The 15854-nt window shown below is 37.4% G+C and overlaps 1 protein-coding gene across 20 annotated transcripts in view; it reads right to left on the reverse strand.

The window, feature by feature from the left end:
• Positions 1-1723: 1723 nt before the first annotated feature.
• The window catches only part of GPHN (gephyrin), a 291218-nt gene continuing 277087 nt past the window's right edge, over positions 1724-15854 (reverse strand). For all 20 annotated transcript variants that reach the window (XM_068684230.1, XM_068684237.1, XM_068684240.1 and 17 more), the window contains 6 exons: positions 10023-10110; positions 7872-7945; positions 6590-6654; positions 5261-5364; positions 3927-4023; positions 1724-2736 (listed from right to left, as the gene is read on the reverse strand). In XM_068684230.1, coding sequence (XP_068540331.1) covers positions 2603-2736; positions 3927-4023; positions 5261-5364; positions 6590-6654; positions 7872-7945; positions 10023-10110 — 562 coding nt within the window. In that variant the 3' untranslated portion in view covers positions 1724-2602. The remainder of the gene's footprint in view (positions 2737-3926; positions 4024-5260; positions 5365-6589; positions 6655-7871; positions 7946-10022; positions 10111-15854) is intronic.

Consider the following 15854-nt stretch of genomic DNA (forward strand, 5'->3'; position numbering starts at 1 on the left):
GATGTGTGTGTGTGTCTCTCAGAAACTGCAAAGTTCGTTTTCTTGCATAAAACCTTGAACACTGGGCAAAGAACATTACAAAACACAGCAGGGTGGCTAAAACAGTTTATATTAGCAGTGATTTGAAAAAAAAAAATCTTGATTGTTTTAACCTCTAAATGCTTTATTTGTTACAATGGTGGGTGCTATGATGCCAAGATATGGTTTAAATGGAGCCATGCATCATACACAGCATACTGCCAATTCTTCTCAGCCACACTTGTATTGACTAATGGTTTTAATGTCAGCCAGACCCAAGATATTGCAGATAAGTTTCCATATGTCTCTCTTTCATCTTTCTCTAGCATTTCCAATTGTATGAACAATCCCTTATATTATCGTTACTGATGTCCTTTATAAATTTCCGATTTTTCACTGTATATGCTGCCTACTATTGGCCTGTAATAACCCCAAGCTATAGAATCATAGAATAGCCTGAGTTGGAAGGGACCCATAAGGATCATCAAGTCTGGAAACTCCTTGCTGCCAACTCCTGGCACCGCACAGGTCTACCCAAAAGTTTAGACCATGTGACTAAGTGCACAGTCCAAGCGCTTTTAAATTCAGACAGGCTTGGTGCAGTGACTACTTCACTGGGGAGCCTGTTCCAGTGTGCAACCACCCTCTCGGTGAAGAACCTCTTCCTGATGTCCAGCCTTTCCCTGCCTCAGCTTAACACCATTCCCGTGGGTCCTATCACTGGTGTTTACAGAGAATAGGTCACCTGCCTCTCCATGTAATAATCCTTTTGCTTAAAATAGGCCATGTTGTACATTATTTCTCAGAGATGAGTTAAACTTTCCCGTTACTGCTGTGGTTTACAATATTGGTACAGTAAATACAGGCATTCGTGAATTTAACTTGATGCCATCCTGCTGCTATATAGAGAGATAACAATTGTGGACATGTAGTTCAGAACAAAGAAATATGATCAGCAATTTATATTAATATTTTTCTGAAAGATCATTCCCTGGAGTACCTTTGAACGTGGTGTATGCCCACCTACCTGCTTTCTACCTTTGTAACGGCCTATGCAGGGAGTATTCAGGCTGTTACATGGCAGAGTTAGGTCTTAAAACCAGCCTTGGGGATGTCTTCTCCAGTTATTGTAGAACTACAGCTCTGATCCACTGTGGCTGTCAGGACTTAAACACTGTTTTCTGTGTCCTTGTTCCTGACTAAGTCCTCCAACAATACTATACGCAAAAGTTCTGACTTCATGGATGGAGTTGATGGGATAGCATTTGACCCAAGAACTCCAGAAAGCAAGGTGCAGTATGGCACTGATATGATTTTAATCACAGATGAAACATGAAATCTGGCAAGGGCTAAACAGTCCCAGTATCAAAAGGAGAACCTCAGAAAAAGAAAGTGAAAGCTCTATCAAATTCCACACAAAGCAGCACAAGAGCTGTTTGCAAATGCTACACAACTTAAACAGGAAAAAAAAAATATTTGTCAGCTTTGTTGGGTCCAATTGTAAAACCCTCCAAATGCTGCTTCCCGTGGGAGATGAGTTTGAGAGAGCAAACTCTGCATTTTCAGTCTGCCTGTGATATATTGTACATTAGGGAAGGCTCTAGATTCTGTTTACCATTTCCCTTCCTTCCTCTCCTCTTCCCCCACCCCAAAATACCCTCTTAAAACACTTTTTTTTTTTGTTCAAACAACAAGGCTAAACAGGTGAAATTTTAAATAATGATTGAGGATTTTTTTTATTCATTTAAGTTTCAATATCATTACAGAAAATGTTATGGTACAGAGTTGTTTAACATTAGTTTTATTTCTTTGCTCATTTAATTTCCACACGAATGCTGGTAACACTAATATCTGTACAAGATCAGTCTTTGATTTTTTTTAGTTTTTAGTTCTGTACATTTTTAAATGTATTGGTTAAAAAGGCTGTCAGCACTTAAGGAAGCAATTTTTTGTTTGTTGAAATAAAAGGTATCCAGTTACTGCCCAAGAGTACTGAGCTGGGTGGCTGCCGGGACAAGAGAGATCCCTGAATGCGCAGCGAGGTGAGGAAACCTCGGGGCTTCATTGGGTTCCCAGTGCAGCCACTCCGCTTTTGGCACTGTGCACATCAACACGAGATACAAGATAAAGAACAAGCAGAAGCTCTCTGTGAAGCGGTTATGAAGCATACTGATAAGGGAAATCCAAGTGTTGTCTACGCTAGTATAAATAAGCAGACAGCCTTGTTTTAAGAGCATAAGTAGTTGTATCTTAAAGATGAGAAAAAACACAAGTTCTGCAGGCACCTACTGCTGTCTACTAAAAGCTACCGCTATTAGAACTAGCATTGAACACACAAAGCAATTGCAAGGAAAGGAAAAAGTTGCTTTGATATAATCAGAATAAATTTCTTCATTAAGATTTCTTTTTAAAGATTTTTTTTTAAAAGGTATTTATTTAAATTCCATTTGAAATATAATTCAAGATGTTGACTATACTGATCAACTTTTATCCAAATCAGAAAAACTAGCTGTGCCGTTGCATATTACAGGATACAGTCAATGATATGTGGACATGCATCAAAGCTTCGCTCTTGCTGGTGACATCATAGCCTTCCAATGACCATGACATCCACCACCTCCCCCTTGTGAAGCTCCACATACTGCTCTGTCTTTGGAGGTAGCATCAACAGTCCATTGGCACTGCGCATACTCATCAGACGACTGCTCATCTGATTCCCTACAGAAGAGTCAGAGAAAAAGATCAATTAGTTTTTCAGTTAGTTTCAAATGCTGCAACACACCAGGCAGGAAACAAGAGCTGTTCTTACAGATACTCGTGTTGCTAACTTATTCACAGAGCTGAGATTTATCTGCTCAAAGGTAGAAAGGAACAGAGAACTATGTAGAGAAATAGACATCCTCCTATCATTCTGGTTCTCAAAACACTCATTCCCTTGCTGATTACTTTCCTATCCAGCCTTCCACATTTTTTCCCCTTAAGTCTTTATCTGTACTTCGTATCTTGTAGTAAACTGCTAATTGCTTTTCTGTTGGAATTTCTAATTCTATCAAAATTACTTAATTTTTCAGTTTGTGTATCTAGTTCAGATTGTACAGAGACCAAAACCAGCACAGTCTAGAATGTTTTTAATATACCAACTCAAAAGAATGGGTTTCTTCAGGACACTGAGCTATACAATATACCCTGGAGATAAGCAGTATAGTATTGGTTGTAGTGACAAAAAAAAAAATAAAATGCAGTAGGAACTCATGCTCATTAATTTCTTGGTTTTCAAACTTTTGGATTGACAGGGAAATCATTCCAGTCTCCTTGCGTAAGGAAAGAAGTGGCATATAACAACACAGAAAAAGCATTCAAATGTTCTATTTACCTCAACTGCAGCTGAGTATCCAGAAGCATCCCTAGATGGCAAACAAGACTAACAAAAGTCTTAGTCTGCTTTAAGAGAATATATACTGCCACTGATGTTTCTTCTGCTTTTCCAGTTCTGCTAGAATCACACTTCTTTTATTTGAAATGTTTCTAACTATGCCCCAACCCATGTTTGTTTAGTACATGCACAAAGAGTAATGTGCCTGTTAGTACAAGCAAGCATGGATGAGTATTTACAAAAAGGAATGTGCGCATATATGCAAACATACAAGTGTGTTTTGTATATGTATAAAGGCAGATTATTCTGATAAAGAAGGTTTTAACTTTAAGTTGGTGAGTCATACCATGACTGAATTTCAATACCATGTATGAATTAAATGACTGAACATGCATGTGCACAAGTGAGCAAATCAGTCTGTGTAAGAAAGGTTATATGAAAATACATGTGCATGCGCTTGGTTATTTTTAAACATGCATGAAGGAGTGATAGGACCTGTGAGCGTGTCTGTTAGTGTGTGTGACTGGGCACTAACCTGTACTCTGTGCCCAAGGTAGTGGTTCTTGGTGATGCCAAGTCAGTATGCACCGATGATATTCTGGGCGGGGGTCCAATTTCACATCACATGATAACTGTAGAAGCAGCAAAGAAAGGATGAAAATGTCATGCATTAAGATATCACTGTCTAAGATAATGGAATCATCTGTTCAATCTTTTTCCTTAATAATAGTCTTTTAAAAACTTGCATTTCCAGGCCACATGGTGCCTGGTGCAAGATCAAAAGCTGTAGGATGTAAAGACTGCAGTATTTAAGGGAAATACAACTATGATATTATAATATCAAAGAGTATGATGGAGTCTGCAAGCATTAAGTGAAATATTCCAAAGCTGTTCTTTTACAGGAGTTCAAAGATACTATCTCTCTGGAAAAAAGCTTTATCGCTTCTGGTCTCTGGCTTACATTGTGTAAAGCTAAAACTTTTATTCACGTTCAAAAACCTGCTAGCCCTGACAAAAGGGAAATGACCAGTCTTTGAAACAAAAAGACACACAAGGTATCACTCACAATGCAATTTAATTGAAGCATATTGGAAAAGGCATGCAAAAGTGAGTGTTGTGTTTGAGGATCATATTTCTCAAAACTGGAATGCTACAAATTTCTGTCTGTTTTCCAATACTTTAGACACGAGATAAAGGAAAAAACATGCTGCTGAGGAAGCGTATAAGAGAGACACACGGGATACCCTGCAAGAGAAATGTCTGCACATAGACAGGAAAACTAGGAAAACTGTAAAAGGTAATCTGTTCTTTGATACCTTCTTTCAAGCAAAAATAGTAGAATAACACACTATAATAATATGCCTTGAATCTATATTAAACAGAGTTACTATATCCACCATTTCTTATAAGAGTGGCATGAATAGTTTAAAGGACTTACATTACTTAGAGTGGGGATCCTGTAGATTACATATATAAATAATCAATTCAAGGACAGAAAGGTGTTCAAATTTGCATTTTCTATTAGCAACATAAAATTACATAACTGGTATTACCAGATTACTCTACATTTTTTTATCACAGGTTAAAACGAATGTATTTTTTATACAGCAAAACAATCCTTCCTGCCTGACTGGCAAATGGCTGCCTGTGTACATCTTGCTCCATTACATGGCTATTTCACTCTTAGGAATTACGGGACTGAATATTCACGTTAACAGCTTCATACTGAACCTCTGTTTTCTGTGAACTTCTTTCAACTTGTCAATTAGCCTAGTGTTCTGATTCCCCAAACAAGACAGTCTTTCAGAGCTCAAAGAGATGTGTTTCAACAACTTGAGAGACTTTTTAAATACAGGACAAGCTTCTTACCCTGGCTTTGATAATGGTGGGCCGAGGATCCAGAATACCCTGCATTTTCCTCAGTGCAGGAACAACGAAGAGATTGCAGGTGACAACAGCTGACACAGGATTGCCTGTAGGTTAAAGAACAGCTGGTAGTGACGCCCTTTTTCTTGACTTACTCTGTGAAGGCAATCTCCTATTTTTATAGCAATTGCACCCTAAAGGATTCCAAGAAGCTTTTCATGCTATGTACAGGAAACTTCCCACTTAAGTCTGAAGCAGCATGTGGCAAGTAAAACTGCTCAAAGCTAATGTCTTTGCTCTTTGGCTAATGTTGTGCTAAATCCTGCTCTGAGCACTACTGCCCCATGTTCCTTAGGCCCTGCCATTTTCCTCTATTCCTCTGCTGCCTTTCTTCTTACATCTAGTTTTGTCTGCGGCAGGGGCAGTGTTTATTGTGCACAGGAATATATGTAGGTCCAAGCTGATCTGGTGCCTGATTCATGGTTAAGGTTTCCATGACCTATGGAAGAATAGGTAATATTAAATAACTTTCTATTCCCTAACGGAGTGGCAAAAAGCTTTAGTACAACTGCTTAGGAGAATTCTACTGACTTGTAAGGTTTATGTTGTCACACAGAAGAGGTGTTTGACCAACTTCTGTTAAACACTACTTGTCTTCCACATCTGGCCTGCCTTAGGTGACAATTATAAAATATATAACATGACAACAGATACTCTGTTATCTCTCTCCTGGAAAAACAAACAATCAAACAAAATAAACCCAACTGCAGCAAGAGAGAGAAACGAGAAAAAAAACTTGAGAGACTTCTGAACACCACTAGCTTATCAAGAATAAGATTCCTTGTTGTCAGAAATCCATGCAAAGCCAGAGCAGTAAGAATAAAATACATTTTTCCTAACTTAGGAGGACAGATTTATAGCTAGATTCCCAAAGAAATAATTTATTCTGAGCTTTCTCATGGCAACCCAGCACGCAGGAGGTAAAGCAATGCTGCCCTCTTTTGGTTCCAAACTACAAGGATAACAAAACAACCTTCCTTCTGTGATACTGTGTTCCTTGGCCCTCTGTAGGTCTTTCAGTACTTCAGAGTGGATGCACTAACCTACATGCACAGAATCTCTATTGGGAAGGTGAAGGGAGCTATGGGAAAAATAAAAAAAACACCCCTGCACAGTGTATTTACAAAACCCAAAGGAATTGTTGGATGGAAAAAATTGTAAGGTCTGTACACCAGCACATTCTGAGGATGGAAGCAGGAACACCAGACATGGTATTGTTTCACATCTTGTCAACTGTGCTTGGCAACAAAAGTAATCCACAAAACATCTTACCTGGGAGCGCAAAGATTATTTTTCTTACGCCATCAATATCCAAAGTTGCAAAAGTTGTTGGCAGGCTATGGAAAAGGAAAGCTATTTATGATCTGCACTGGACTTTGACTGAACCTTATTATGTTATTATTTATAATATTTAGAAAATAAAAAAATGATGATTTTGTTTCTGGTGACAAACCATCTGAAAGTACCTGAATTAATAAACAAAAATCTACTATCCTGTCTTCATGCAAGTAACCAAGTAACAAAGAAATAACATAAAAATTTAACAGTAACAGAGCTGTATTTGTTTTCTATAGATGGCTCACCATTTTTTTTTTTTTTTGATAAGATTAGTGACTAGTTCCCTTTACTCCCGTGTCTACAGCAATATTGACAATGGAGCAGTATTTCAGAGCAGCAAATGCTAGATAGTCTACAGATGAACAAATTCAGACTTCTGTGACTCGTTATCGGGCTGTTACAGTTATATAAATAAGACAGAAATGTGATGATTCAAGACTGTGGCTAGCAAAGAAAAGAGACTCATGTTAAAAAAGTTTTCTATATATGTTAATATAATCCTTTCAAACATTAGAGATGATACTTTATAGGAGCAGTGATTAGGCTGAGTTCCTTGGCTTCATCTTGAGCTAACAACTATCATCTACTCAGCAGTACCTGGGAGATTTGCCACACTTTGATCATTACTGCCTAATTTTCTATCTGCTAGGACTAATCAGTATCATATTTTACCAGGGGAAGTTGGTGTTTGATGTTTTTGTTTTAAAATGTCTCTAACATAACAGGAACTGTGTGCCAGACCTCCAAATCCATACTGTAATAAATAAAACTTTCAATATTAGTTGCCATTTCATCTTTCCCAATAAATTGTTTGCTTATAGTGGTATGACCTATGTAAATTTTGAAGTGCAGTTAGATGGTTGTTAAACAAAACAGCAATTAAATGTCCCTGTATTTCCCAGGTGTTTCACACAAATGTCAGTATCTTAGCTGTGATCACAGTGAAGATTATGGACATGCTTAAAGTATGCTAGCTCCTGATTTGCAGCAGTTGTTGAGAAATACCTGTTACTGATAAAAAAGTAATCTCTGTGTTTAATTTCACCTATAAACATGATAACTAATATGAATAGGATGGACTTCACTTTTTTCCCATATGTATCTACCATGTGGTTTATAATGTATTTGGAAAACTGGAATCTACTGAAGCACTTAGCATTTATATTTGGCCAAATACGGCCTCAATCCATGCTACCTCATTAAAAAGATTTCTTACCCTGGTTTCATAAAAACTCTGCCAAAGTGAATCTGTGCATGAAGATCAATATCCAGCACCTGTTTAAGATAGTCCTGTTTAAATTAAAAAAAAAATCAATTAAGTAACATAAAAGTGGCTTATACCATCTAAGTGTTCAAAGCAATTAATTAATATCAAGTGAAGATGAAAGACTTGTTATATCCTGAAAGTGCTATGGTCCAATGGGGAATTTCCAGTATTTGAAATAAAGTATTTTCAAAAAGAAGGGGTGAAGAACAAACTGATTTTAGGTGCCAAACCTGACTCCACAAAGACATACTAATATATTTACTTAAAAGTCAGCTGCAGCACTGGAATCTTAAGAGGACCCCACAAATACCTATTACTAGAACATTCTTTATGTAAAAGATAGGAAAAAAACGACCTTTATGATTCAAAGTTAAGCCTTCAAATCATCAAGCTATTTAACTTTTGCCACAGAAGCTATCTAGAGGCAGACTTAGAAATCTCCTAGTACTTTTGAAATCAAGACTGTAGAAATCATAGTTTTTCAGGATACTGTAATTATTGTAATTTCTTGGGGACATGGTCTAATTCACAGTGTTCAGGTTTAACTGTCCTAAGTTTCTCAGAACGGAAAAACTGTAGGTGGCTTGTGCATTAGTTCAAGTTAAATGCTTCTGCATAAATACAATCGATCCAGTTATCACAGAAATTGGAATTACTTGTTCGGGCTTTACTGAAAATTGCTGTGTTCAAAGATGTAGTATCCTGTCTGTTGTGTTTAGTGTGACTTAAGACACAGGACGTAACAATCAACTGTTAAGACAGACTTTAGAAGCAGTAAATCTAAAGCTCCCTTGCAGTTTTCCCATCTCTCTCACTCTCTTTTGTTCAAATACTTGGAAAGCAGCAATTTTTTTTCAGCCAGGCATGAGTTCTCACTTATTGATTATTGATTGCATTAACCACATTTTTATTTGCCATTTAATTTTTAGATGCTCAGTTATTTCATTAAACCTGCTAAAAGCTCAGTATCAGAGGTAGAACTGTCAGTGGAATACAGAGCCTATTGACTTTATGCTGTTGCCTAAAATTCAGGCTACAGAGAAGTTAGCCAGAATGCATAAATGCCTGTAAGACCATTCAGCAGTTTAGTCACTTCCTAGAGTTCCCATGTCTGTACAATGTCCCAATTTACTACGTTACTACACTCCCAATTTACAGATCAGCACTTGTCCTTGAGTATTTTTCTATGAATACGGAGGAGAATAATGGAATTGAAAGTAATTGGCACTGGTTTAACTTGTTATCCATTTCCATGATGTATCCAACAATATGATTTCTACTCAGAAAAGTGACAAAAACAGTACTGATGCTTGTCATCTCCTAATGACTGTCTTTAGTATCTGTTAGTTATAAAAGGAGAGATGTTTGTTTTACCTGCCAAACTCACAGATTCAGCCTGGGATCAAAAAGTAATCTGAGTTTTCCTTCGCATAAGTCATGATTAATAAATGTCCTGCAGGTTCATCTACGCCCCACCAGCATCTTTGTATCCCTATTTTCTTTGATGGTTTTGGCACAGGGATTACCAACAGGAACTCAATCAACAATTCTGTTAATGATTCAAAAGGCAAATATATCAGCTCACTGTGTCTCGTATGTATTGCCTCTGTAGGACTATCAGGTGTAAAATGTGATCAGACTATTTTTGTAACAGATATAGCTCTGGCACATACAGGAAACAGATCTGCTGAGTAAGAAAGAGCTATTTATATACTCAGCTGCTTTTCACAGTACTTGCAAAGTAGCTTTATTCTGCCTACATTTTACCTACTCTAAGAATAGAAAGAAGTCTGTTGTCTTTATGTGCTATTAACCAATCACCTTTGTTATCATAACTATACAACTAATTCCTTAAATAAAAAAAATGCAAATCACTCACATCTAGAATTAGAATCTTCCCTGTTGTACTACATCTACTATAATAAGAACAAAGTAAATGAGGACAGCACTGATGGCTTTTTTCTTACTTAATTCACACTGAAGTGTACAAAAAGAAGTAAGATCCCTTATTAATAAACATTAATACAAAGGCAGAAGCTCTGATGACAAACTCTGGCTTGAAATACATATTTTAGGAAGTCAGACTTAAATTTAGCATACCTTTTCCCCCATAGATACGCCTCCTGATGTAATGATCACATCAGCACGACTGATACCCTCATTCAGTGCATTCAGTAAATCATCTGGGCTACAGAAAAGAATGGGCAAGCAGATTAGTAGCATGGAACTATTAAGAGTTACAACATAAGTAAGCACCCGTGTGCACAAATATAGATGTATATATACACACACATACACACACACTTGAAAAAGTAGTTACAACTAGGATACAACTGAGACTTTTTCCCTCTGAAGGCTCCACACTGCTCTGTTCAACTCAAGAATTGAAGTCTCATTAAGTAGACATCACACAGGTTGCCACCTTTCTATCTAAAAGCTTTGCAACAGGAATGGAGGGATGCTTTAGGCTGGGACTGAAGAACACCAACACAAGTCTATAAAAGTGTACCACTTGCACAGTTTGTAGCAATACAAATTATGAGTTAGGTAAACCAACAGGGCTATGTAGAGAGACCTGACACATGAGAACTACTGGCCTCTAAGCAGGCTGCACTACTACCTGTCTGACTTTTTTGATGTGTGCAAAAATGGGGGTAAGGCTCCACTTCAAACTTCCATCAGTGAAAAGTGGGATCAAATCCTTTGTTTATCTTCTCTGTTAGATGCCACTGCAGCAAAGACAGTTGTACATGCACTTCATCTTGAACAACCACAATCCATCCTGTTCAAGTGTCTATTTACCTTCATGAGAAACAGTGTATAAGGAGTTGTCGTGTTCCTCCGTAAAAAAGAGTGTAATTGCAAAGGTGAAAGATGGCAACTGTGTATACTTTCAATTTTGGTGTCTTAAATCTCTCTCTTTTCTTTAAGATCTAAACAGGAATTGTAATTTTGAAGTAGCCATCCCCTGCCTAACAGCAGTGTTGATGCTAACATAGAGCTTAAAGGCACACAGTGTTAGGACTCGGTAACACAAATTATACAAGAATACTAAAGGAATCCAAAACAATTTTCAATTCATTAAATGCATACTTTGCATTTAACATTTGTGACCTGACCAGAAGCTAACCAATTGCTAGGACTGTATGTAATGTTCAACACTATCTTTTTCCTTTAAGAATTCTGAAAGTTATTTTTATGGGAGGCTATTCCTTCCTGGAAGGCTGTTCAAAGAATTAGCAATAATGCGAGTAACCGTATAAAGGAATTCATCCAGACTACAGGACCTCAGTTAAGTGTTACACTACAATTACAAAACATATTAAAATGGATTATCAAGGCTCCTCATGTTGCAAATGGCATGTTGGCTATACTTTGGGAACTTCTACTATATGTCACTAAAAATACGTGCAGTTATTTTGGGGTTTGAACTGGAAAAAGGAAAATCAGAAATACTGTGCAAGTCCTCTTTGACCTTTCAGAGACTAGCAGAATTTGCATGTTCCAAAAGGCCTCAGAAAGAGAAATCCTTTCCTCTGAGAATCCTGTCTTTGCCCATGGCTTGGTGAAATATGATTTCAGCAGCAGCTAGCATTACTTCTTGCTGGGTGCACTACATTTTATGTAACACAAAGACAACTGCACTCCCTCAGTGAGTGGATAATTCAGGTGCATGCAACCCTTCACACTCCCCATCTATCCAGCAGAGAGCCCTCCAAGTGACCTCCACCCTGGTTGCCTTCCAGGCAGAAAGACTCCAGGACCCCTTCTCCACCATTTCCAGTGACTGATGCAGCATCCTCTTTGGCATCAGACAGTGTGGTTAACCTGCACAACTTTTCTGTTTATGTTGGATTACAGCCACTCTTGAGGTCATACTGCTTTGTAAGAGGTAGGCAACAAATTACAGCAGAAAGAAAAGCACATTACTGATACCACAGCGTAGGCTGTAATGAATCAGCTATAATTAAATATTGCCATGTTTTAATGGAAGCAGTGGCTGTACATACTGAGGTGTGACTCCAAGACTCATGTGAGGTTGTAAGTGGCAAGTTGTTTTATGGTAGTGCGTATCTTGGATACTCGAACTAGCCTACAAATGAATGCCTACTTTTTTGGGGGGGGAGTATGGAGGGGAGATAATAAAACTCAAACAAAACCATCTGCTTCTTTGTCCTTTAGGACACAGAGACATTTTCTCAGCTGCCCCTTCTGAAATCTCAGGATCATTTTGTTCAAAAAAACAGCATGGGTTTTCATTAGTTGTGAAGGCTAGAAGAAAAAAACAAGTCTGTTGTTGGCTATAGTTGTGTCTTCTTCAGAACCAATTGTTTCATATTGATGGTCTAAGAAGCAACCTGTATGCAGTAAGACATTGCTTAAGATTATTATAGTTTGTAACAGAAGTCGCTCAGCATCTAAGTCTTCCTTAATACTTGTGAACAAGGGTGCAGGCTGGAATGCCGCAGGGAACATGCATTTATTACACAGGTGGATATAAGCCTTGCAGAACTGTGATGACAGATGTTCGTGCCATTATTCGTAGGCTAAGACTGCTTTCAGTGTAGTTTCCTCATTATGTTGTGATGCAGGTGAGGATCTTATCTGGAGCTTGCTTCAGGCTGTTTCATTTTATCTTGCTTAATTATTTAAAGGTTATTCATAGGCAGCAAGACCACTTGTCTGAGGAGATTCTAATTCTGGATTATGAAGCGTACTTGCTTTTGGTTGTGGTTTGAGAATAACAGAAGGAACACTAAAAAGCAAACAAGTCTATATATAACTACTGTTAAATAGAATGGAAATGCACTTATTTATATACTGAAACTATTTATTTTATATACTGAATATATATATTTATAAAATATAATATTTCTTGCCAAAGGAAAAAACAAAACAAAACAAAACAAGCCCAGTCTCAGAGCAGGGGAGGGCTCAATTCACAACTTTGTTTATGACAGTAGCATACCACTAAAGATAGTTCATCATGGAGTTTTTTTATTACATGCCATTCCTCCAAATTGAAAGATAATTCCTCCAAATGAAAGCTATGATAGAAACATAATAATAAACTGAATGATTACACTAGTTTTGTTTTCATTCTGAAGGAAAGATTTACAGGATTTCCTCCCTTGTCCTTGTAGCAGGCTTCTTTCTTTTGCCATATTTGGCATACTTTTTGTCACCCAAGTCTATCTAACCTTCTTTATACCCTAATCAAAGCTGGTAGTTTCACTTCCTCTGCAGTTAATACAATACACTCTCATGACAGGAATCCCCTGCTTTAATATTCAATCAACATTGCAGCAAATATTTCCATTGTCTTTAGTGGAGTTCATGCAGAATTATCACTCAGAATGCACATTAACAAATATTTGATATAAATATAATCAGATAACATGATATTACTTCTCTTTTCATTTGTTGCATAAAAACAAGCAGCTTCTCCTTTGGATTGACAAATGGAATAAATAACTTAAGACTATTAACTTCTGGAAGAACAGACAAAATAATTTCGGCATCTGAGCATAATAGGACAAGATCACTCTAATGGGCCTGTGACAAATCACTGTGAAGCTGAGAAGTAACAGTCATGTCTGAGCAGGTACAGATCAGAAGCTTTCTTCTGAAACCCTGGCAATTGCTAGGGGCAGGATACTGGTTTAGCTAGACTAATGGTCTCATTTACTAGAATAAATCCTTAAAGATGTCTTCCCAAAGTGCTATTCTTGGATTTTTTATTATTTTTTTTTTGTGTGTGTGGACAGGACTGTACCAGGTGCTCAAACATAACAGTGAATGCCTTAATCAATGTAAAGGAGATTTTGATGGGAAGTCTCATTTCCAGATAGCAAAACTATTCTGTATCATTTAGTGATTTTCAAAGTCAGTGTGACACTGTGTAAGAGAAGGGAGTGTGCTTTTCTTACATGCTGGAATTGATAATTGATTAAAGAAACTATATACAGAACTCTCTGTATACTTCAGATTACATCCCAGCATCTCCTGTGAATACAATGAAGAAAATTTGTTCTATAAAGATTACATGAAGTTTATGAAACTATTCATATAGATAAGGACAAGCCCAAACTTTCTCTCAAAAAACAAAGAACTCTCCACTAATTACACCAGTCTGATAAACAGAACATCTATTTTACCACCTCAATTTCCTGATCTTTATTTAGTTTTATGAAACAGAAAGCATAGTACAATCTGGAAATTAGTTGGAGGGTATCTGTTGTATAGTGTCAGCAACATGTGTACAATTCAGTAAGCATATGCATGTCATTTCAGTTGACATGCCACTTGCTTTCATTAATTTGAAGAGAGCCTTTGCAGGATGGCAGTGTACGGTAATAGGAACACCTTCTATATTCATGATAAAAATCTGATTATCAAAGCTGTTTTGTGGAAAACTGTTACGCAGCTCTTGATTACTGGTCTGTCACTAAACTGAAAAGATATAAAAGAGCTTAAGAGCTTGAACAAGAAAATGATACAAGCTTCATTAAAATAGTCATCAACTATGTAAAAGTTTTTTTTCCCCTTCTATTAAAAAATAGCTACAGTACAGTCAGGACCAAAGAAATCTCTGCTTAAAGCGCTACTTTTAAGTACCTTAAATTACAGTGTATTTTCCAAATAAAATCAATGTTTGTTAATTAATTTCTGTTGACCTTACTGTTTTCATTTACTGTCATGAATTATAAATCTGTCAGCCTCATCTGTGATACAACCCTTAACACCATCAATTTGAGATACGTGCAACTATACTCACTACAAGACTCACTACAAGAAGGACATTGCGGTGTTGGAGCATATCCAAAGGACCATAAAGTTGGTGAAGGGTCTAGAGAACAAGCCTTATGAGGAGCAGCTGAGGGAGTTGGAGGTGTTTAGCTTGGAGAAGAGAAGTCTCAGGGGAGACTTTATTGTACTTTACAGTTACCTTAAAGGCGGCTGTAGTGAGGTGGGCACTGGGCTCTTGTCCGAAGCACCAAGTGATAAGATGAGGGGAAATGGCCTCAGTTTGTGCCAGGGGAAGCTTAGATTGGATGTTAGGAGAAATTTCTTTATGGAAAAGGTTGTGCAGCATTGGAGTAGGCTGCCTAGGGTAGTGGTTGAGTCACCATCCCTGGAGGTCTTCAAGAAACGTGTAGAGGTAGAACTTAGTAGCATGGTTTAGTGGTGGAAGTTAGTACTAGGTTTAAGGTTGAACTAGATGATCTTACAGGTCTTTTCTGACCTGACTGATTCTATGATTCTACGAACTGTTCAGTTATATCATTTAATTTACAAAACAACAACAAATCATGAGCTGCATGACCTCAGTAGTAAAACATGTGACCCCTGTAAAACTGAACTGGGACATTTAGTTAGGACTGCTTTATCAATACATTGTCGCAGTGTCACAGTACAGAATCTGTAGTTCATTCCTGATTTCTAGGACCATTTCCACCAAGTTCTTGCCATAGCAGTCTCATTTGTTCAAAACAATCTCATTATCTGACAGTCATTTTCAGTCCTTGTACTTTGCCATATACAGCTATTTCTGTTGGATGACCAATACAAATTCTTTTGATAGTCATATTCTTCTATACCGCAGCCCAGGCTTTCATAAACCCCGATCTTTTGGAAAACTACTTGTTAAATTGGTGCGTGCAAAACATCACATTTAGCACCTTAAACCTCAGTGCTTTACAAATATATTGGGCATACATACAAAAAGATATGCATGCATCACAATGTGCCAGATGCATGCAGAAGTGCCTTATGCGAGTAAAAAGAAGAGCTGGATAACCTTTCTTGTCTACTGTTTTACTTCATTTGAAAATGTATTATACATTTCAATTGCATGCTGAAATAGGTACCCCTTCACACATGGCCCCTCACGGACTCAGAGGATCTACAGATTCCTGCACACATAGTGAA

The sequence above is a fragment of the Anas acuta genome, chromosome 5 (assembly GCF_963932015.1).
Source record: "Anas acuta chromosome 5, bAnaAcu1.1, whole genome shotgun sequence".
Lineage (NCBI taxonomy): Eukaryota > Metazoa > Chordata > Aves > Anseriformes > Anatidae > Anas > Anas acuta.